Source organism: Gobius niger, assembly GCF_951799975.1.
Source record: "Gobius niger genome assembly, chromosome: 18".
Classification (NCBI taxonomy): Eukaryota; Metazoa; Chordata; class Actinopteri; order Gobiiformes; family Gobiidae; genus Gobius; species Gobius niger.
The window spans coordinates 2,126,305-2,149,712 of record NC_136869.1 but is presented as its reverse complement, the minus strand read 5'-3'; the positions used below and the strand labels follow the sequence as shown (position 1 = coordinate 2,149,712).

Here is a 23,408-nt window from a genome sequence, read left to right as displayed (position 1 = left end):
ACATGGTTTTCTGTCCAGAGACACCAGGGGGAGATGAAAGACCCTCCAATCATCCCATAAACACTTTTATTACCCCCACAGGGACTAAAGGATTTATTAAGGTAAACACGTTACTTAGTGCTGCTTTAACAGATCTTTTGGTTTGCATTGTTGCCGCCATTTTGAGTTTTTCCATCGCTATTTTTGTCACACATTTTTGTCACTTTTCTGCTGCTTTTTTTTTGCATTTTCAACACTTTTTTGTGGTCTTTTCATCACAAATTTTTGTCACTTTTCATCGACTTTTCCGTCGCTCTTGTTGCATTTTCACCCTCGTTTTCGGCGCTATTTTGACGCTTTTTTTCAAGAAGCTTTAACATCTGTGTAGCGCCAAACTGGAGAAAATGTGCTTTATTTCTTCGTTCAGGCATCTTAAGGCGGAGGTTAAGAGTTTAAAAATCACGCTAATTGTTAAGTAGATATATTCATTAATTGCACAGCCTCACGAATAAAGGCCCTGACCATTAACACGCAAACATTCATCTTCCTTTTTGGATTCTGCTTCTAAAAATGTAGAAATGAGAACGTAAAACCTGCCCCTGCTCCGTCTGAAACATCTGTCTGAGAACTGGCGTCTTTCACCCTTTGTTCTGGCGTCGTGTTACAGCGGGAATACAAAAGCAGCGAGGGACAGTGTCTTCACGACCTGCTGAGATTACATTTAATCAAACCTAAAACTCGTCCTAATCGGCGCTGACTCCGGGTTCAGCTCGACCTCTAAAAATCGTCGAAGTGCTTCCAGTGCGTTTCATCGATCCAAACCAAAGTGAAAAAAAAGGGACAGATATTCCGTTTAAGTCCCGGCGTGAAACCAGCGAGGGCAGACCTTTTACATCGTCGTTCCCCGTGTCAGAAACCTCACGGCGGCGGCGGCGGCGGATCCGCTCGGGCCTGAACTGAGAAGCTGCTGGTTAGACTTTTACCCTTCGTCCCTTTGCGAGTCCCGGCGTAAAAAAAAACCCCCAAACGTCCTCAGCTACAGCGCCGCACGTGCTCCAGGACGTACTCCGGGAAGTGCAGGCTACACACCTGCAGCCCGTCCAGTTTGCAAGGCATTCTGGGATACTCGTCCTCCTTCCACTTGTTGTCCTCGGGGTCGAAGGTGAGGATGGAGTCGCTGTAGTGGCCGTTGTAGCACAGTCCTCCCAGCACCATGATCTGCCGGTCCAGCACCGCCACGCCGTGCCCGCTGCGCCCGATGGGCATGGACGCCAGGATGGTCCACTCGTCGCTCTGCGGGTCGTACACCTCCGTGGAAGGGCATCCCTGCGACTCGAAGGAGGCGCGCAGGATCACGCACACGCCGCCGAACACGTACAGCTTGCCGTTGTGGGAGATCATTTTGTGGAAGCAGCGGGCGTAGTTCATTTTGGACTTGTTCTCCCAGCAGCCGCCGTGGTTGGTGGACAGGAGGGGGACCGCTCGGGAGGGGCGTGGCCTGTCCGGAGGGCCCGCCCCTGAGCCGGCCTCGCGCCCCGGGTCGAAAACACACACCTGAGAAAGAGAGAGGAGGCGTTATGTCTGATTTCACGCTTTAGACCAGTGTGTTTATAGAAACCGCTTCAGACCCATAGACTAGAAAATTAATAAACAGCGTCTGCTAACTCCTCCCCGTTCGCCATAGCAACCACGTTTGAAAGGGAATAAACGGCGGATTTACAGACTACACAGACTTACACATTTTTCTTATTATTTTTTTTACATTTTTATTTATTTTTGTCACATTTTTATTATTTTTTTGTCACATTTTTATTATTTTTTGTCACATTTTTATTATTTTTTTGTCACATTTTTTTCTTATTTTTTGTCACTTTTTTTGAGTTTTTGTCACATTTTTAGTTACATTTTTCTTATTTTTTGTCACATTTTTATTTATTTTTTGTCACATTTATATTATTTTTTGTCACATTTTTTATTGTTTTTTGTCACATTTTTATTTATTTTTTTGTCACATTTTTTTTATTTTTTGTCACATTTTTTTGAGTTTTTGTCACATTTGTATTTATTTTTTTGTCACATTTTTATTATCTTTTTGTCACATTTTTATTATTTTTTGTCACATTTTTATTATTTTTTTGTCACATTTTAATTTATTTTTTTGTCACATTTTTTTTAATTTTTTGTCACATTTTTTATTGTTTTTTGTCACATTTTTATTTATTTTTTTGTCACATTTTTCTTATTTTTTGTCACATTTTTCTTATTTTTTGTCACATTTTTATTTATTTTTTTGTCACATTTTTATTTATTGTCACATTATTTATTGTGTTTTGTCACATTTTTGATTTGATTTTTTTTTTTTTCTCCCCGTTCGCCATAGCAACCACGTTTGAAAGGGAATAAACAGCGGATTTACAGACTCCTCCCCTTCTCTGATCGAGCATGTTCCTGAAAAGTGCATAAGGGCGGGATCTTCACTGTAGACTCGGCCCTGTTGTAGCTGCGCCCGAGCCATTAGCGCTAATGCTAACGGCCTGTCAATCAAAGTCAGGCCCACATTAAGATTTCTAAAATGTTCCTTATGAAAACCAGCCTGGTTTCTTTAACCTCTTACCCTCCGCCTTAACCGAGCACAGTTTCTCCAGTTCGGCTTTACCCAAATCTAACAAGTTCTCACCTGGCGCTTACAGCATATTGGCCAGAGTAACGCCTCATAGTCAAGACATACAAAACAGATCCTTTTCCTCCCATTGCTGCCTAGTTGTTGTCACTTTTTCACATTCTTTTTCATCTCATATTTGCCAGAGTTTGACACATTTTTGTTGTTCTTTTGTCACATTTTTATTTATTTTTTGTCACATTTTTATTATTTTTTGTCACATTTTTATTATTTTTTGTCACATTTTAATTTTATTTTTTTGTCACATTTTAATTTTATTTTTTTGTCACATTTTTATTATTTTTTGTCACATTTTTATTTGATTTTTTTTTACACTTTTTCCAATAAGCCTTTACATTTGGGTAAAACCAAACTGGAGAGAAAGTGCTCTGTTCAGGTGGGAGGTAAGAGTTTAATTGTAACTAACCCAGCGTAATCTCAGGAGGAATATCTAGCTGTAGAAAGTTTAGGAAAATTAGGCACCAGGCTTTAAAGTTGTTTAAAGTGCAATGCTTTGTAATAGATCACTAGCATGTTCTGCTACCCCGACATTTTTAGTGGGCCGTCCCTAAAAAAAAAGTAAAAAACAAATTATTAAAACAATGGAGGGCAATGGCTGAACTTAGACTCGTGGTCAGGAAGCAGAGCAACCGGGCCATTGTCTAAACTGCATGGAATTGACCAACAGGAGGCGCTGTGGGGCTACATTTACCCCGTTTGGTATTATGCAAAATGGACTTTTTCAAGCTTTCCATCATGTTATTCTGTCCCTCCCTCATTAAAAACATGCCTGAAGTGTTGCCTTGGCACATTCACGTATTTTTGAGTAATCTGTAAAAACTCTGATGGCGGCCATTTTAGGGATAGGTTTGCCTGAGTCCTCCTAGGAACGCCCCCACCTCCTGGAGACGCCTCCGAGCTTTCGTCACCAGCCGAGTAACCGACCACTGTTCCTCAGCAGAACCCCCTCCCCACTGATGCCACAGGGGGCGTGTGGAGGGGGCGTGTCTAAAGGCTCAGAGGTTCTTAAAGAGACAGAGGCCTATTTCAAGACATTCACTACAGCCATTTTGAGAGAGACATTTTATACAAGGCAGTTATTCTAATTTACTGCATTTACAGACCAACAGCAGGTTTGCTCATCATTGTAGTGTGATATAGACTGGTGCTATGTGATTGAAAAAAGCATAATACCCCTCTTTAGGACATAGCAACAATTACTATATCAACTTAATGTTCAATAATTGACAAATAAAAAATGAGACCACATTGCGGCCATGTGTCTATAGAGTAATAACTCACTGTAACGATTTACTAACAATTTCTCTTTTCACACAGTCTGAGCCTGATTCATCTCCACAGTCAGAATAATGTTATGTAGATACAAATATGGATTATTTGTCCACTTTTTCTACAGTGAACGCTAATGCCTTTCACCTGACTCTATCCCTTCTTCAATTCTGCATCTGGGTTTAACAAAAGCTCTTTAGCCTCTTAACTCCCACCTGAACGGATCCCATTTTCTCCAGTTTGGCTTTACCCTAATTAAAAAGCTTCTTGGGAAAAAAGCACCAAAACAGTCACAAAAAAAAGAAAACAAGGATGTAAACGCAACAAACGTGACAAAAATTCAACAAAAATGTGACAAAAATGTGACAAAAATGTGACAAAAATGTGACAAAAATGTGACAAAAATGTGACAAAAATGTGACAAAAATTCAACAAAAATGTGACAAAAATGTGACAAAAATTCAAGAAAAATGTGACAAAAATTCAAGAAAAATGTGACAAAAATTCAACAAAAATGTGACAAAAATTCAACAAAAATGTGACAAAAATGTGACAAAAATTCAACAAAAATGTGACAAAAAAGTGACAAAAATTCAACAAAAATGTGACAGAAATTCTACAAAAATGTGACAAAAATTAAACAAAAATGTGACAAAAATTCAACAAAAAAAGAAAGAAAAAAAAAACATACAAAAGGTGACACAACACAGCAACAACGCGAGGAAAAAGATCAGTTTTGTGGGTCTTAGCTTTCAAATGAGGTGTTACACAGGCCTATATAATAGCCAAAGAGGACAGAAGGCATTTGGTTTAGGCGGGTGGTAAGAGGTTAACAAAAGCTCTTTCTGATTTTGATACAACAGTCATTATTTGATAGATTTACATGATAATTACGCTTGTGTTACTTCAGCTCAGTTTTGTAGGCCTCAGCTTTCAAATGAGGCGTCACACTGGCCCAACAGGCTGCAAGTTCTGATACAAAAGTGTGCTGGACCTGTTTGGACGTGGAGGACGACGTGATGCCTCCGGTGATGTAGAGCTTCCCGCTGAGCACCGTGCCCTCGTGGCCGTACTTGTTGACCGGATACGGGTCCACGAACTCCCAGCGGTCCTCCGTGATGTCGTAGCGCTCCGTGGAGTAGAACGTCTCGTCCCGCGTCCGACCGGCCACGGCGTAGATGTACTTCCCGATCACGCCCACCGCGAACTCCGACCTGCGGCACAAACGGAGTCAGAGGATTTCTCTCGTCTGCCGTCTCCCGCAAAGGAAATGACCATATTTGGATTGTCCTGACAGTGATGCGAGCGTTTGGGGAAGTGAACTGACCTGGGCACGGACATGTCGGCCATGCGCAGCCAGGAGTTCTGCCGCGGGTCGTAGCGATAAACCTTGGACGAGGCGTGGAACTCTCCGTCGGGCCCCAGCTCCTCTCCTCCCAGCAGGAACGCAAAGTTATTAACGATGGCGAGACAGTCGGGCCTCAGCGGCACCTGGGGGCCCTCCAGCTCCCACCACACCTGGAGGATCATGGGAGACGGAGTCAGAGAGAGAGTGGAAACCTGCCAGTGTGTGTGTGTGTGTGTGACCCGGGCGCGCTGACCTTTGGCCGCTGCAGCAGGAGGATCTTGCTGTTGACCATGCTGTGCCCGATCATGCCCCTGAACACGGCGGTCTGCGCTCGCACCGACCGGATGCGGTTGGCCCTGGACTCCACCAGAGGCTGCTGGTTCACGTCGTGGAAATACGAGAGCGCCGCCTCCACCTCCTGCCGCAGCTGCCGCGAGTATCTGTAGAACTCCGACGTCTTCACCTGAGAGCACGAAAAGAGGAGAGGTAAGCTGGGGGTGAAGCGGACCAGGTTTAGTTCCTGTATAAGACGGACCCAATGTGACCAAGAAAACCCTCTGCAAGTCCTCTACTCCGCTCTAATACAGTGGCAAAACAAACAAACTGAAATGAGAGAGATTTCTGCACCTGTACTCCTTTCCAAGTCATTTTATTTGCTCAAATATCACCACTTATGACCTGGCCCTGCACTCCCACCCCCACGACAGGAACCACTGCTCTAATGGACTTCCCATTGAAACCATTTTGTCTCTTTGAGTCATTGTTGAACACAGGCTTTAAAACACAATTCAAGACCTTGATTTGTGCACAGTCATCTCTTCAGCTACAGAGAAACCCAACCTTGACTCAGCCGGTTGAAAACATGCTTCGCAGAACCGTTAGTCTGGAGGTGCTCACGTCCGGGTTAGTTTATCTGGGACACTAACCAGGAGCAATTCAGGCGTTCTGCCCTCACAAAATTTCATCTGATGGGGAATTTTGCATCATGGGTAACATTCAACTTCGCAACTTCCTATTCTTGTCCTTCATGGCTGGGAGCCTCGAAGGCTGGGCGGGATAGCTCACCGCTGCCCCCGGTGTCTGTGAGCTGTCCCTGGGAGACTATAGTAAAAAGCAGCCATTTCATAAGCACTGACAGCCTCTGAATATCTCTCTGACCAATACAACTGTATTATATTATGTAAATAAGTCCGTAGCCGAGCTGCTAACCGTTCGCCCGGAGCCAACTAGCTCCTTTGCAGCGCACAGATCCGGTGAAAACAAGTATTGTGCAATAATGACGTCAATAAAGCCGGTAACTATAGAAAGCAGCCTTTGAGATGATCACACACTGAGCCGGGCCTGATGCATTTGTGGTTTATTGTGGACTTTTCATCAACAATGAGCTGTAGGCGATTGTAACAAGCTAACGGGGCTAACCTGGAATAACCATTGTCCACTGGCACAAATAACGGTCCTTTATTCAGACACATGGGCTGGATATGAGCTTAAATACTGGGGAGATCCTGGCATAGACCATGGGTATGGCTATAGTTAAAGATCTAGAGGACATGGCAGGATCAAAGAGGGACTAGTTAGAACTAAAACAGCAGGAATGTTTCAGTCAAGAGCTCCTTCCTGCTTCAGAACACATTTAAAATCACTCGCCCCTGACGTCTAAATCAATTAATGGTTTTGTAAAGCCCAACATCACAACAGGAGTCGCCTCACAGGGCTGCACAAACCATTAAGGCAATAAAACAGAACAGAAAAGTCTCCATCTTGTTCATTCTGAATGCAGTATATGCAGCAGCAGGAAGTGCGCTTGACAACAAACCATTCAACCAGCTTCATTGTTTCAGGCCCGAGCCTAGTCTGACCTCTTTCACCTCAACCCATAAACATAGTCTTCTCCCGACAGTAGAGCCCTGACCTTCTCGAAGATGTTGGCCGGCGTCATGAGGCAGAAGCGCAGCGACTGGACGATGGTGTCCGTGTGTCTCCAGCGGCGCCGGTCGTGTCGGAGCCAGGACTGCACCGCCTCGTACAGCTCGATCTCCGGGAAGCGGCTCAGGGCGTCCGAGCTCAGGTAGGCCTGGGCACAGGGAGGGGGAGAGTTCAGATACCGGGGCCAGATGTGAGAGGGGTTAATGATGGATTGAGCCTGGTTCCAGGTGAGAAAACATATTAAAACTAAAATGTAACAGGAGAAAACCGTTTAAAATGTCCACATTGACGTTGTGAAGTGGCTGTTTGCACCTGCAGTCTCTCCAGGCTGAGGTAGGACAGGAAGTCGGGTCTGTTCATGAGCGGGACGAAGTTGTCGAGGGCGAAGGAGTCGAGCTGCTCCTGGACGCCCTCCACTCCCACGCTGAAGTCCTCCAGCAAGCGCATCACCTCCGCACAGTTCTCCAGACACATCTTGGCCAGGAGGAAGGAGCAGCAGAACTCCACCGCCTCCGTCAGCTGCACGTACATCGCCGCCTGGGACACAGAGGGCAGTGTGAGGCGCAACTTCAGCCTCAGGAGGGGAGTTTAGACGAGATAATACTGCAGCTTCAGCCTCAGGAGGGGAGTTTAGACAAGATAATACTGCAACTTCAGCCTCAGGAGGAGAGTTTAGACGAGATAATACTGCAACTTCAGCCTCAGGAGGGGAGTTTAGACAAGATAATACTGCAACTTCAGCCTCAGGAGGGGAGTTTAGACAAGATAATACTGCAACTTCAGCCTCAGGAGGAGAGTTTAGACGAGATAATACTGCAACTTCAGCCTCAGGAGGGGAGTTTAGACAAGATAATACTGCAACTTCAGCCTCAGGAGGAGAGTTTAGACAAGATAATACTGCAACTTCAGCCTCAGGAGGAGAGTTTAGACAAGATAATACTGCAACTTCAGCCTCAGGAGGGGAGTTTAGACAAGATAATACTGCAACTTCAGCCTCAGGAGGAGAGTTTAGACGAGATAATACTGCAACTTCAGCCTCAGGAGGAGAGTTTAGACGAGATAATACTGCAACTTCAGCCTCAGGAGGGGAGTTTAGACGAGATAATACTGCAACTTCAGCCTCAGGAGGAGAGTTTAGACAAGATAATACTGCAGCTTCAGCCTCAGGAGGGGAGTTTAGACAAGATAATACTGCAGCTTCAGCCTCAGGAGGAGAGTTTAGACAAGATAATACTGCAACTTCAGCCTCAGGAGGGGAGTTTAGACGAGATAATACTGCAACTTCAGCCTCAGGAGGAGAGTTTAGACAAGATAATACTGCAACTTCAGCCTCAGGAGGGGAGTTTAGACAAGATAATACTGCAACTTCAGCCTCAGGAGGGGAGTTTAGACAAGATAATACTGCAACTTCAGCCTCAGGAGAGGAGTTTAGACAAGATAATACTGCAACTTCAGCCTCAGGAGAGGAGTTTAGACAAGATAATACTGCAACTTCAGCCTCAGGAGAGGAGTTTAGACAAGATAATACTGCAGCTTCAGCCTCAGGAGGGGAGTTTAGACAAGATAATACTGCAACTTCAGCCTCAGGAGGGGAGTTTAGACGAGATAATACTGCAACTTCAGCCTCAGGAGGGGAGTTTAGACGAGATAATACTGCAGCTTCAGCCTCAGGAGGGGAGTTTAGACAAGATAATACTGCAACTTCAGCCTCAGGAGGAGAGTTTAGACAAGATAATACTGCAACTTCAGCCTCAGGAGGGGAGTTTAGACAAGATAATACTGCAACTTCAGCCTCAGGAGGGGAGTTTAGACAAGATAATACTGCAACTTCAGCCTCAGGAGGAGAGTTTAGACAAGATAATACTGCAACTTCAGCCTCAGGAGGGGAGTTTAGACAAGATAATACTGCAACTTCAGCCTCAGGAGGGGTTTAGACAAGATAATACTGCAACTTCAGCCTCAGGAGGGGAGTTTAGACGAGATAATACTGCAGCTTCAGCCTCAGGAGGGGAGTTTAGACAAGATAATACTGCAACTTCAGCCTCAAGAGGGGAGTTTAGACGAGATAATACTGCAACTTCAGCCTCAGGAGGGGAGTTTAGACAAGATAATACTGCAACTTCAGCCTCAGGAGGGGAGTTTAGACACGATAATACTGCAGACGGACTCCTGTGTCCTTTATGTGGCCTTTTTATGAGGAACATTCAAGAGGAGAACCCACAAAGGTTTGAGCTGATCATTTAGGAGCCAAAAACTTTGTCACTTTATTATATATTAATGACTGGTCCAGTTATACGCTCTCATACGTTCATCCACTGAATGATTCAAAATGTTTTTAGAAGTTACTATAAAGCCCGGGGGGCAAATCCAGCCCTTCAGCTCAGCACCTCTGGCCCTCAAGATGATTTTGAGAAACATTATTACACAAATCAGAGAGAACTTTTAACATTATTACAGTTAAATGGGAGGAAAAAAGGTAGAAATACTGTCAATGCACCCAATTAGGTCATATATTATGTACAACACTGGCATTTGAAGGACGTGCACTGGAAAAAGAATAATCGTTTTAAGGCGAGACACGGCAGGTGAAAGTATTGATTTTTCACGCAGTGGTGGAAGTGGAGATTTGTATCTATTTTCCTCCCTTTACATCTTAGTTTTCATGTCAGTATAAAAATGACTAAACTCACCCGCATGTTTATTTTATGATGTTTTGTCTGCGAGGTGGGGGCAACCCGGAAGTAGAAAGTCCGTCTTTCCCGCGGGTTTTCATTCATAAATATTGACAGATTTGACATCCACGTGTCCTGCTAAGGGGCCCCGTGATGACGCTTTCACCCAAATATGGTGTTTTTCCTCCTACGAGACGCTGGAGCGGAAAAGTGGAAGAACGGGCCGAGCATGCGCACTCGCTACAAAACTTCAGGGCTGGTTTTCTCTGAATGAGAGAAGCCGCACTCGGGCAGAGCCTGAGCCCTTATAGAAGCTCCCACAGACTCCACACTTTACAGGCTGAGACACAACAAGGTTTTGAAGTTTTTTTCAGAGGGATTTTTTAATATCTAATTCCTAGCCTGATTTATTCAGCTTTGAAACCAAAAAAACAGGCGGAATTTGAGTTTTTACAGATTTTTTCACTGATGATTAGTTTATTGAAAAACTAAACAAAATATCCAAAATCCCCTCTGAAAAAACCTAAGTTACTAATATGTCAATAAAATAAAACCATAACATTTAATCTGGATCAATTCATTATTTTGATTTCGTTGCCCAAAATATAGGCAATTTTGGCCATTTTAATGCTCAAAATGCCTTATTTTTATATGAAAACATAAAATGACAGAAAAGTTAAACATATTTTTCTCATATTTATATCTGTAATGTTTCAAATTGATATCTCTACATTTATTTTTTCCCCCTATTCACCTGCAGTGTCTCGCCTTAAGGAAGAAATGACATAAATCTACTTGAATTAAGAGATTAAATCTAAAGTTTGAGTAGATTTGGTCTGGTCTTAGATGAGATAAAACCTCTAGTAGTCGTTATTCTCTTAATTCAGATAACTTTGTGTCATTCCAAGCGAAAAACAATTATTTGTCTGATTTAAAGTGGGTTTTATTCGTGTGGCATTGGCATTTGTATCTTGGATTAGTTCAAACCGACTCAAATTCAACATAAAATAGCTTGAATTCATCAAATTCTAAGTCATTTATCTTATTCAAGATGGTCATTTTTCCAGTGTTGTTCTTCACTTTGGGCTAATAACCATAATAATCAGAGCCTTCGGCCCTCGGTCTATTTACGATGAAGAAAATCGGCCCTTCGCTAAGAAAACTTGCCTACCCCTGCTCTAAAGCAAGAAGAGAGAGATGTACTTTCTGAGCTTTACGTGGGAATGTGGTCGGGGCAGCTGTGGCTACTTTTACATACTACATATCAGGGCTCGACACTAACTTTTTTCATGACCGTCCCGACACCGTCCCGAAAACCATTTGGCATCGTCCCGAAATGGATGTGAACCGTCCCGAATTTTATAGAGCTCTCGCTCTTTTATAGGGAAGAGGGGGGGCATGCACACTCACTTACATAAATATTAGGGCTGCAACTATTGATTATTTACATCGATTTGTCGAGTAATCAGATATGTATTGCATTTATATTGAAAAACTACATTTCATGACTTTAGAGCAGATTATAAAAGGAGAAAAAATGTTTTAAACAAAGGATCTTTCTGCTAGAAATAACATCATTTATTCTTAATTTCTTAGTTTGTCCCAAAAGCAGCAACATTTGACTCTCATAAAGAAACGCCCGTCCTTATGTCCATGACGAGGAGAGAGAGCAGCTTCAGAGTGTCTTCATATTATTCAGTACTTTTGTTCTTATTCAAGTGAAGTAGGTCCTGACTGGAGACAGAATCTTGAAATGTTCTGCTGAAGCTCAGGTGATTCATTTCTTTCCCAGGATCTCAACCAGAGGGGTTTCCTAAAAGAGGAGAAACATTTTAATTATTTTTGTCATAGTATTGCTATAGCACGGAATAATGTGTATATTTTTATGGTTCATAAATGTATTTGTTGTGAGCAATGAAAGGATATGAGAAATTTAAAGTACAGATGAAACAGAGTTTTATTCTGCTTTTGACATAGTGTGACCACCTCAAATAGTTTAAACAGACCAGTGGGACAATTTGGCAGAACTTTGAAGTACAGAGGAATTAGTTTAGTTTTTTATAGATCAGGTTTTTTTTTTTATCCCACTAAAAAAGACCAACCTTTTCATTATTACAACTTTTATAACACTGGGCGAGCAACAGATTGCAATATATTATTAAGCAGTTAAACACAAAAATCATGAGGCTTCAGTGATAAAGTGGGACATGTTAAGCAGGAGAACGACATGGCTCTGCAGGACAGTCAAAAGAGGGACAGGTGGTCACGCTATGTAGATCTGTGTTTTTATTTATCTTAATTTAAATCGTAGATACAGCGTAAAGATATTTAGCGCAAACCACTTTGCAGCGACGGAGGAGTAGATACAGTAGGATGTAAAGGTCTGTGTTTGGTGAGGGGGGAAAGGAGAGAAGTTACCTTATCATGTCACACTTTGAAGTAACAGTGGATGAAAGTGTAGATGGTCCTGATGGTAAATCATCACTGATGCAGTTGTCAGCATTGTTGTGGCGGTAGCGGGGGGGGGGCCCGTGTCCTTTCGCCTCGTTCGCCTCCGTCCTGTCTTCGCCTCTCGTTGTGGAGTTTCTTCTTGTTTGAGCCGTGTTTTGATGATTACAACAGCCTGGTTCTCTGCTCCGCTACCTGGCTCTGCCCGGCTACGAGGTTTAGCACAGCGAGCTCCGCTCTGGTGTTTACAACCATAGAGCTGTGCTCTTGGGAAGCGGCCGTGCGGAAACAAGCGCCACTTAGTTCCGGGCGCGTAGGCGGCCCCGTTTCATACGGTTTTAATGAGAAATATTACTTAAGCAAATCATCGAAGCGGGAAAATATTATTCAAAGCATTTTACTAATCGAGTTCATCGATTTAATCGATGAATCATTGCAGCCCTAAAAATACATATATATTAAAAAGGCCTATCGTCCCGAGACCGTCCCGGGTAAAATCTCATCTCGTCCCATGCATTTTTTTTTCCGTCCCCGGGACGACGGGACTACGTTAGTGTCGAGCCCTGCTACATATTACAAGCAAGGAAATCGGAAGCCACTAAATTAAAATGTTAGTTGTGTCCAAACTCATTCGTAACTTTCCTAATATATTCGCAGCCTCCAAACTCTTCACAAGGACAAGTTTATCGGCACATTTCACAACTTGCTGGGTCACATTTTAGGGCGACTTTCACAAAAATGCAAGAAAAAGAGCCTGAAAGTTCATCAAATTGATACAAATGTTTTATAATGTGATGCAGTGTTTACAATGTACTAAAAGAGGGTCAAATAAAGAAGAAGTAAAATCAGGAATAGCTCCTTTAAGGTCGGTTATTTTCTGCACCGTCTCACGTCACGACATCAGTTACACCGACAGCGGTTCAGGGTCAGGCCGGGACGTCCTGCAGCTGCAGGAGAACTCGGATGGAAGTCGTGCTCCCGGAGGAGGAGGCAGTTTCCGAATGTCACTGTCGGAGTCATTCTGTCCTCACAGAGAAGGACGGTCCTGAGATCAGCGGACAGTGTGGTCAGCACGTCGTCCTGTATCCTGCGCTGCCGTGTGTCCTTAATGTGTCTTACTGTTAAACGTTCGGAAATCTGACACCTTTTATATGTTCTTTAACCCCTTTAACTCCCACCTGAACGAGCACGTTTTCTCCTGTTTGGCTTTACCCCAATCCAAAAGCTTCTGGAAAAAAGGTGAGAAAATGCGACAGAACTGAGACGAAAACAATGATGAAGATGTGACAAAAAAGTGAGAAAACTTAGACAAAAAACTGAAAAAAAAAGAATATGAAAAATTGACAAAAAAGGACAAAAAAGGACAAAAAACTGACAAAAAATGTACAAAAAATTTAGAAAAAATGATGAAAAAGTGGCAAAAATGTCACAAAAAATGGACAAAAAAGGACCAAAAAAAGTTCAAAAAATGACTAAAAAAATTACAAAAAATTGACAAAAAATTATGAAAAAATTATGAAAAAATTATGAAAAAGTGGCAAAAATGTGTCAAAAATTTGCCCAAAAATTGACTAAAATTTGACAACAAAAGGACAAATGTGACAAAAAGTCAAGTACAAAAGTACAAAAATGAGTTGAAAACCCCCCAAAAAGTGATGGAAAAAAGGAAATAGATCCATTTAGATGAGTTTTGTAGATCTTAGCTTTCAAATGAGGCGTTACACTGGCCTACAGGATTTGGGTAAAGCTGACCTGGAGAAAATGCTCTCGGTTCAGGCGGGAGTTAAGAGGTTAATGTGACGAGGAGAGATTACATGTGGTTCGTCGGGGCACAAACAGTATGTAAAGCTTTAAAGGAGCTATACCTGATATTTTTTTCTAGTTATGGAATGAAATGTGTCTCGTCTTCCTTCAGTATATTGTAAACTGTAGATCTAATTATAAAGCATTTGTATCAATTTCATGAACTTGCAGGCGAGTTTTAGACCCTGAAAAGTGACCCTACAAGTTGTGAAATGTGCCTGTAAACATGTCCCTGTGGCCCAAAGCTGTACAAATACTGGTCGGACATCTTTCTAACACTGTCCAGAATTTATGAAATGAATATACCTGCTAACCCTTTAACTGCTCTGTTCGGTTTACCTACATCTTTGAATATGTCACCAACTATAAAATGTGCCATTGCCTTTACTGCCCTGACAAAATTCTTCTTAAATGGAAACATAAAGCATCTCCAACAATCAATAACTGGCTGCAAGAAGTTTTACAATGTATACGTCTCGAAAAAATAAGGTCCTCCATTGTTGGATCCCATAAACGGTTCTACAGCACATGGAACCCGTTTTTAAAACACATGGAGGATGCATTTTCACACAATACTAAGGTCATGGATGACGAGAGAGAAAATGAAATATAACGTCTAAGACAATACCTTTCATCCACGAATATATTTACCAATAGGTAGCGTTCACGTGACATCACAACATTCTAAAGAGCCTATAGTTTAACATTGAGGTTGAGGTCAACTGACGGTAACTATGGTAACGGTGGTAACTGACAAAATGCATATTTTTATGTCTTTGTTTTTTGGCTCATGTCTCAGTCGTGACTGGAGGAATCCACATGAAACACAAACTGTCACAAAGTTCATTGTCTCCTCTGTCGGCTCATATGAACTAATGTACAATTATTATCTCTGAAAAATGTCAAAAAGTGGTGACAATATGCGAAAACATGACCATGATGTTGTCCAATAGAAAAGACTTTCAGACATAAAAATAATATCACAGGTTTGAGAATCCAATCACGATCAAATACTGAAGAGGAAAAACATTTGTCAATTTTTGTTTTGGAGATTTCTTCCAAAAACTGCATTTCTCCCATAGAGTTGTATTGGCCCCGCCCTCCACCTGACATTATGACATCATCACATTCTAAATCGTGAACGCTACCTATTGTCACAATTAACTGTCTTACTTTTCCCTTCCCTGCTCTTTTACTTCCCCCTCTTTTTTTTTTTACTTTCTTTTTTTTAAAACCTTTTTATCATTATCTTTTCCCCTCCCTTCTTCACAGTATGTATGTGTGAGTGCATTTCTGTTGTGTTTAACTCTACTATATCTTTTTTTGCTCATTCCTTGATTTTACTCTTTTCTCTTCTACTGTCCTTTTCTTCTCTTTTCTTTCTAAACTTATTTTCAATTACTTCTTCTCTTTCTTGCCTTACGGGCTTTCCTTTCCTTCAGGCTCCTAGCAGATGGGGGGGAGGGATCATGGGTGGGAAGGGGGAAAGGGTTTAGAGAATGGGTTGGAGACAGGATAGGAGACCTGAGTGGTGGGGACATTTTTTATTATCATTTTTTTTTATTTCTTTTTTTTTTTCAGACCAATATACTGTCCTAAAATCCTGCCTGTGTGAAATTTTAAAAAATGCTAATAAAAATAATTAAAAAAAGAAGAAGAACTGGGATGCTACGGATATGTTAGGAAGATTGGGGATGAGTTTGTACCACCACCAACATTTTAATCAGAATCAAATGAGGTAGAGGGCCTTTAACGGTGCACACCCAGGTTCAAAAACAACGTGAGCCTCATTTAACGTGACGTTTATCTGAAATACCTCAGCACTGAGAGTCTCTTCCCTCTTACTTCAGCCTCTAAGTGCGTTTCCTCTACAGTTATTGACTGTGCTTCCTGACCGCTCGGCCTCCTCCGCTCAAACACCTACAGTCCTATTTCGGGCCTGTTCCTGCCTCGTGTCCTGCGCTCGCGCTCCGTTACGTGGAGGAGAGTTACCTGCAGGATCTCCTGGACCGTGGGCATGCTGAGCTCCAGGGAGCCGTAGTACATGAACCTCAGGATGTGTCCGAAGCCGGCGGCCGTCAGCCCCTTCAGGTGGATCTTGTCCTGGTCCCGCTCCCGCATGTCGGCCGTGAACATCACCCGGAAGTAATCGCTCTGCGTGGCCAGCAGCGCCTTGTGAGCCTGAGCGACACAGAGGGACGTTAGAGCCTGTAACGCTGTGAAAGGCACGCCAGTCTGGTTTAAATCCAGACGCTGCAGGGGGATAGGGAGGAAAAAATACATCTGAATACTTTTGGGAACTTTCTCGATAAAGATGATGAAGCGTTTTCATTCAAACCATCAGAAAAATGTGCTGAAAACACCCGAGGTCAGGACAAAAGGACAGATAAAACCACTGTTTTCACCTGAAAGTGGTGCTCCTCGATCATGAGCGTGACGTCCAGCAGGAGGCGCTCTTCATACAGCGCCCTGAACCCCGACGACACACTCCCATCATGCACCTGGGACAGGTACACCTCCACATCCGCCCCCGACATAACACACCTGCGCAGACAGACAGGTGAGGGGCGGGGCTTAAGATTATTTTCAAAGATAAACAAATGAAAGATCAACTAAATAGAATATGTGATGCAAGTCAAACAAGCAGAAAACACAGATTTGTGAAAAGATTTAGGACAATAGAGCTCTACAGTCCCACCCCTTGCAGTCTCCGGAAGCAAAATATCCCCGTCTACACGACCGTCGATTTTCCAAAAATTCAAATATTAAGAGTTTAACGTCACCGCAAAAGCTAATCAGCGATGTAGCAATTCGTGAGCATAAAATGTTTCATTTCAATCCAAAAAGAAGACGACATGTTGAAGAAAAGGCAAAGGTCCAAGGCTGTGACATCATTCACTTCCTGACTATAGAAACTCCGTATCCCAAGAACCATTGCGACATCGCGCCCGCTGGTCAAGGCAACCAGGTTTTCAGCAAACACGGAGAGTTTCTTTTACTTTGCAGACAAAAGTTCTATATTATTTCACTATTAAACAATCTGAATCCTGCTAATGGGAATAAAAATGATCGGTGGTTCGTTTAATTGGATCGTTGGGAACATTTTTTTGATCCATCTGACGTTTTTCTTACTATCAGTGTTAGATATGGATAAAACGTCAACTATCTGCCTGCATTATGTTTGAATACATTGTTTATAATATGTATAATATGTATAATAGCCTTCATCCCCACTGCTGTCACACTGTACAATAGGACTGTAAAGTAACATGTGCAATAATCTCTGTATCAGCTGCACTTTACTAACTCTGAGTGATCTTCTTGAACGCCGACTGTAACAAGTGAATTTCTCCTTTGTGAGATCAATAAAGGATTATCTTATCTTTTCTACATTACAATAAATAAACACGTGTGGGAACGTGAAGCTCCACCAATCACAAGCCTCGTAGTAGATCATGGGACTCCCGAGCATCCTGGGTAATGTAGTTCTAGGACGAAGGCTCACAGTTAAACTAGATGGATCTCATACGTGCTTTTTTCACCTGCGTCTGACTTTGCGGTCGCTTTAGAACCACAGAGCTGGATTCAGCCCAAGAGTTAAAGACTTTATTCCAAATCAATACGGTCTCAAAGCAGTTTTACTTCCGGACCGGAGAGGAGGCGGGACTGTGGAGCTCTACTGTGACGCGCTGAATCCAGAAATCACATTGGTTTTACTCCGTCAGGTCCATTTGTTATTTCACTGAAGGGTATTGTCTTTCTAATGTCTTAAGACGAGATAAGCCTTCATTGTCTTCCGAAAATTTGAACATCACAGGCTTCAATCCAAACACATCTCTACCTGAGCTCACATTCACAGGGTTAGGGTTGGTTTTAACCTCTCACCCCCACCTGAACCGAGTTTGGCTTCTAGAAAAAAGCGTCAAAATGGTTACAAAAACAAGGATGAAAACCCAACAAAAGAGCGACAAAAACATGCTGGAAAAGCAAAAATAACACAATTTAACCTCTTACCACCCGCTTGAACCAAATGCATTCTGTGCTCTTTGGCCATTATTTAGGCCTGTGTAACACCTCATTTGAAAGCTAAGACCCACAAAACTGATCTTTTTCCTTGTGTTGTTGCTGTGTTGTGTCACCTTTTTTATGTTTATTTTTTTTGGTCACTTTTTGGTTGAATTTTTGTCACATTTTTGTTGAATTTTTGTCACTTTTTGGTTGAATTTTTGTCACATTTTTGTTTAATTTTTGTCACTTTTTTGTTTAATTTTTGTCACATTTTTGTTGAATTTTTGTCACATTTTTGTTGAATTTTTGTCACATTTTTGTTGAATTTTTGTCACATTTTTTTTGATTTTTGTCACTTTTTTGTTTAATTTTTGTCACTTTTTTGTTTAATTTTTGTCACATTTTTGTTGATTATTTGTCACTTTTTGTTGATTTTTTTGTCACTTTTTGTTGATTTTTTTGTCACTTTTTGTTGATTTTTTTGTCACTTTTTGGTTGAATTTTTGTCACATTTTTGTTGAATTTTTGTCTCTTTTTTTGTTGCGTTTACATCCTTGTTTTCTTCTCATTTTTTGTGGCTGTTTTGGTGCTTTTTTTCCCCAAGAAGCTTTTTGATTTGGGTAAAGCTAAACTGGAGAAAATGATCTCGGTTCAGGCGGGAGTTAAGAGGTTAAACACTAAACTCCACAGTTGCAGACTAGTTTCCCTACTCAGTCTTCGCTGTGACCAGTGTATATGTTTATCTATAGTTGAGCTCAGACTGACAGCAGCCCTGATTGTAATGGAAGTGACGATGCTCGGAGCGACTCGCAGCGATGACACTCGGGACTGAACTGGGTCAGAGCGAAACAGCGGCTCAGAGCGAGACTGGCAGGCGGAGAATCGGAGAGTCAGAGAGACAGTGAAGGTCAGAGAGGTCGTCAGAGTCAGACCTCAGCGTTTACTCAGCAGCGATTTCACCAACGCAGCATCAGACGCCCCGAGCGCCGCCGTTTTACATCAGGGCAAGAATATCAACGTATTTACCAAGCCATGTGATTATTGTTCATACAGTATACTCATTATTTCAGGCACATATAATTCAACTTCTCCATCTCCTCAGTGTTAAACTATAGGGCTGAACATGAGCTCGAGACAGAACTGCTCGAGACTTTGCGGAGACCACAGACACTGGCTGAAATCGAACCTGTTCATATTCACCGAGACGACCTGGAGACTGGCCTTATGTCCAGGGGACGTCCGGAAACATCTCTGTGACAACTTGAGTCTCCAACTAGTTTACTATATTTCTATGTTTCAGGATTTTTGACACAGGGCCTCATTTCTTAGTTATCCAGAACATTGTTGATTTCTGAAGATATATGTATTTCTAATTCATGCAGTTCTTATATTTGAGGAGAGGCTAGTGCTGGGCTAGTGTAGGGCTGTGCAATGAATCGAAATTCGATTACGATTTCGATTATTACGCTAGACGATCACAAAAATAGCATAATCGAGAACAAACGATTATTAAGGATGCCCTCACGCTCGTCCATCCAAAGCACAAAAAGTCCGTCCTGTGTGGTTTGTGTGACGCGTCTGATCGGCTGAAACACCAGCGCAGCGACAGAACTGTAAATAATATCGTACTACTATTTTTTATACCTAACCCTTGAGATAACGCCACTGTTCAGAGCTCACCTTGTGCTGAAGGAGAACAGCTGTTTAGAAGCCTCGACATCCTTTGCTCAGGCCCTGGTTTTGTTTAGTAGAAAAGTCTAAAACTCTTCTTCAGGAGCAGATCAACGGAGCTCAAACAAACTCTTATTACTTCATGCTGCTGAGATGATTGTTTCTGTTCCCTTCATATTTCACGAGCTAAAGGCTCAGGCTTTGGTCTGACATAAAAACATTAGCGCTGTGTGATGATGTCATCAGGCCGCGCGGCTCTGTTGGACAGGTGTGAGGGCTGGCCAGCAGGGGGCAGGTGTCCCTATTGCTGGGTTGCAGGTTCTAGAAAATGATGATGTCACCGGACCCAGTGGGGGGCGGGAGCCAGTTTTTCCTATTAACAGCATTACACTTTCACAAGTCGTAGCAAGAAAGAAAATGTATGAATTACAAAAATGATCATTAATATCAATCACTGGGTCCATGATCTCTCTGTACAAGACCAAAAACTTCCTCATAAACAAAATAAATGTTCCTCTATATAATAGTATAGGCCTTTAGAATGCTGTGATGTCACCTGCAACCCAGCAATAGGATTAGTTTAGAAACGTGAGCATATTAAAAAAAAAAAAAAGCTCTTATTGTCCAAAGAAAATGTCGTCCATAGTTTCATCCATCCATCCATTTTCTTCCGCTTTATCCAGGGCCGGGTCATGGGGGCAGCAATCCAAACATGCCCAAACTTCCCGATCCACACACACCTCCTCCAGCTGTTCTGAGGGGACCCCGTAGTCCATAGTTGTTTTTTAAAATAATAATAAAAATGAACTAGAAATGCAATGGCTGCGTCATTGACTGCGGAAATGCGGGAAGCGAATGCAGAAATTGCATAAACTCTTCAAATTGCTTAATCAAATTTGCATAAACTGGTAAAATGCATAAAATGTCATGTTGCATAAACTGTCTAAACGGCATAAAGTGGTAAACTGCATGAATGGGTTAATTTGCATACATTATGTAAATTGCATAAACTCTTTAAAATTCATAAATCCTAAATGGCATAAACTCTTAAGTTGAATAAACGCTTTAAAATGCATTAACTGGTTACATCCCATAAAGTGGTTACTTTGCATAAATTATTAATATTGCATAAACTTTTAAATTCCATAAACTGGTCAAACTGTTGAAATGGCCTCAGTGCTTGATTGGCAGAAGCTGCACAAATGGCTGAAAGTCCTGGAGTCTCCCCATTGGCTGGATTCCCCCATACACACCAATGCACAAATTTCAAACTCTCGTATAAAAAAACTGGAAAACTGCAGAAGGACATTTTTTTCCCCAATCTCACAAGTTGCAGAAGCTGAACATGCACAAAGTGCAGAAATTGCATAAAATGCAGAAAAAAGTGCAGAAAAGCATGGATTTGCGGCAGCCCCATTATAAGTCAATGGGAAAAATCTCCGACATTTTGGCCGATTGCGGAAAAACCGTAAGTTGCAGAAGTCCCAAAAGTAATAGCACCCTTCTCCTCAACATGCGGAACATTTTGATGCATAACTTGCATAAATTGCACAAAGCATGAAGGTGCTGAAAGCTCTAGAAAATCGGGAAAAAGATGGAAGAGGAATAATAACTAGAAATGCAATGGCTGTGCCATTGCGATTGACTGCGGAATTGCGGGAAGCGAATGCAGAAATTGCATAAACTCTTCAATTTGCATAATCTATTTTGCATAAACTGTATAAACTGCATAAAGTGGTAAAATGCATGAATGGGATAATTTGCATAAATTATGTAAAATGCATAAACGCTTTAAAATGCATAAAGTGGTTAATTTGCATAAATTATTAATGTTGCATAAACTTTTATATTCCATAAACTGGTCAAACTGTTGAAATGGCCTCAGTGCTTGATTGGCAGAAGCTGCACAAATGGCTGAAAGTCCTGGAGTTTCCCCATTGGCTGGATTCCCCCATACACATCAATGCAAAAATTTCAAAACTGGAAAACTGCAGAAGGACAATTTTTTCTCAAAACCCACAAGTTGCAGAAGCTGAACATGCACAAAGTGCAGAAATTGCATAAAATGCAGAAAAAAGTGCAGAAAAGCATGGATTTGCGGCAGCCCCATTATAAGGCAATGGGAAAAATCTCCGACATTTTGGCCGATTGCGGAAAAACCGTAAGTTGCAGAAGTCTCAAAAGTAATAGCACCTTCTCCTCAACATGCGGAACGTTTTGATGCATTTTGATGCATTTTGATTATTGATTGACTGCGGAAGAATTCCGCAGTCAATCAATAAAGAACATGAAAACCAATAATTGACTGCGGAAGAATTCCGCAGTCAATTAATTAATAAAATAACGTTGTTTTTTTTAAGGCCACAAATAATCGTTTGAATAATCGTGATTTCAACTATTACTAAAATAATCGTGATTATTATTTTTTCTATAATCGAGCAGCCCTAGGCTAGTGCATGTCTATGGTAACTAGCAGCCTGCATTAAAAACCTCATCCTCCAAACGTTGCCATATCTAATTTGTAGAAAGCTCCTTTGTGAATTCCACGTGTAGTGATGCGGCCACAGGTAAACAAACTACTGTAGATCCGGTAACCGAGCAGATCACTCCGCCGCTGCGTAGCTACAACCAGGAAGCTGAAGCTGCTCAAATATAAGTTATTTTAAATGCAACATTTATATGGTTAGTCTGGTGTTATAAGTGATTTGCCTCAGGTGCTCTGTGTTTGGGTCAGACTGTTTTTAATGCAGGCTACTAGTTACCATAGACATGCACTAGCCTAGCACCACTAAACTCTTCAAATATGAGGACGGCATCAATTAAAAATATGTATATCTCCAGAAATCAACAACACTCTGGATAACCCTATGTCAAAAATCTGAACTATATTTAAATAAACAGTTTGTGTCAGAAAACAAGCAGAACTTTTCTCAGGACATCCTCAGCAGACTCTGCATCGTTCACACGTCATTCGTCGCTCGCTCACCTCTGATTGGCCACGGGCATGTCAGAGGGGGCTGTCCGAGCCAATCAGAGGACAGTGCCCCTAGTGTCCGGTGGATGCGACTGCAGTCCGTGTCCGAGCGTCAGTCACCTGGACGACAACACAACAGCCATTAGAAAACTTACATTACAGAACAAGGTCGTTTTCTATTTACGTAGCACTGGACAAAAGCACCAGAGACATGAAATCCACCGAATCAATGATCCTGCAGCTTCTTTAGTGAAGTTTCTGTTTGTTTGTGTTAGATTTTTGGGGAGCAGGGGGAGAGAGGAGCGAGGGATGATGCTTAAACACTGCAGTGCTGCTAAGCAAAGTTCTCCACAATCACAGCAAATTAAACACTGATATTTCCAACAAACCTTCCCTGATCTCGTCCGCACTTTCACCACAGGGAACAGTGATGCTCCTCCGGGTGGAGAAGTGCGGAGGCTTGTGTACAAATAACCAGCTCTCCTCAAATGAGCCATCTGTACGTGCATATTTGTAAAAGGCTTCGGTCGCCCACATATTATCATTTAGGCCTTAGGAATAAATTTAAGCTGATTGTTTTTCTGTTGCAAACTTTATTCCTAGGTTCAGTGGGACTTGGAAGGTCAAAGA

General features: G+C 42.0%; 1 protein-coding gene across 1 annotated transcript; it reads right to left on the bottom strand.

The window, feature by feature from the left end:
* Window positions 1–532: 532 nt before the first annotated feature.
* On the bottom strand, window positions 533–22,903 carry klhl15 (kelch-like family member 15). Its single transcript, XM_079576115.1, has 9 exons — window positions 22,791–22,903; window positions 16,531–16,669; window positions 16,118–16,306; window positions 7,515–7,739; window positions 7,189–7,350; window positions 5,530–5,739; window positions 5,256–5,446; window positions 4,923–5,142; window positions 533–1,533 (listed from the first exon to the last, which is right to left on the bottom strand). The coding sequence occupies exons 1-9, from the start codon at window positions 22,808–22,810 to the stop codon at window positions 1,012–1,014; spliced, it is 1,878 nt and encodes a 625-aa protein (XP_079432241.1). The 5' UTR covers window positions 22,811–22,903; the 3' UTR covers window positions 533–1,011.
* Between the last annotated feature and the right edge of the window lie 505 nt (window positions 22,904–23,408).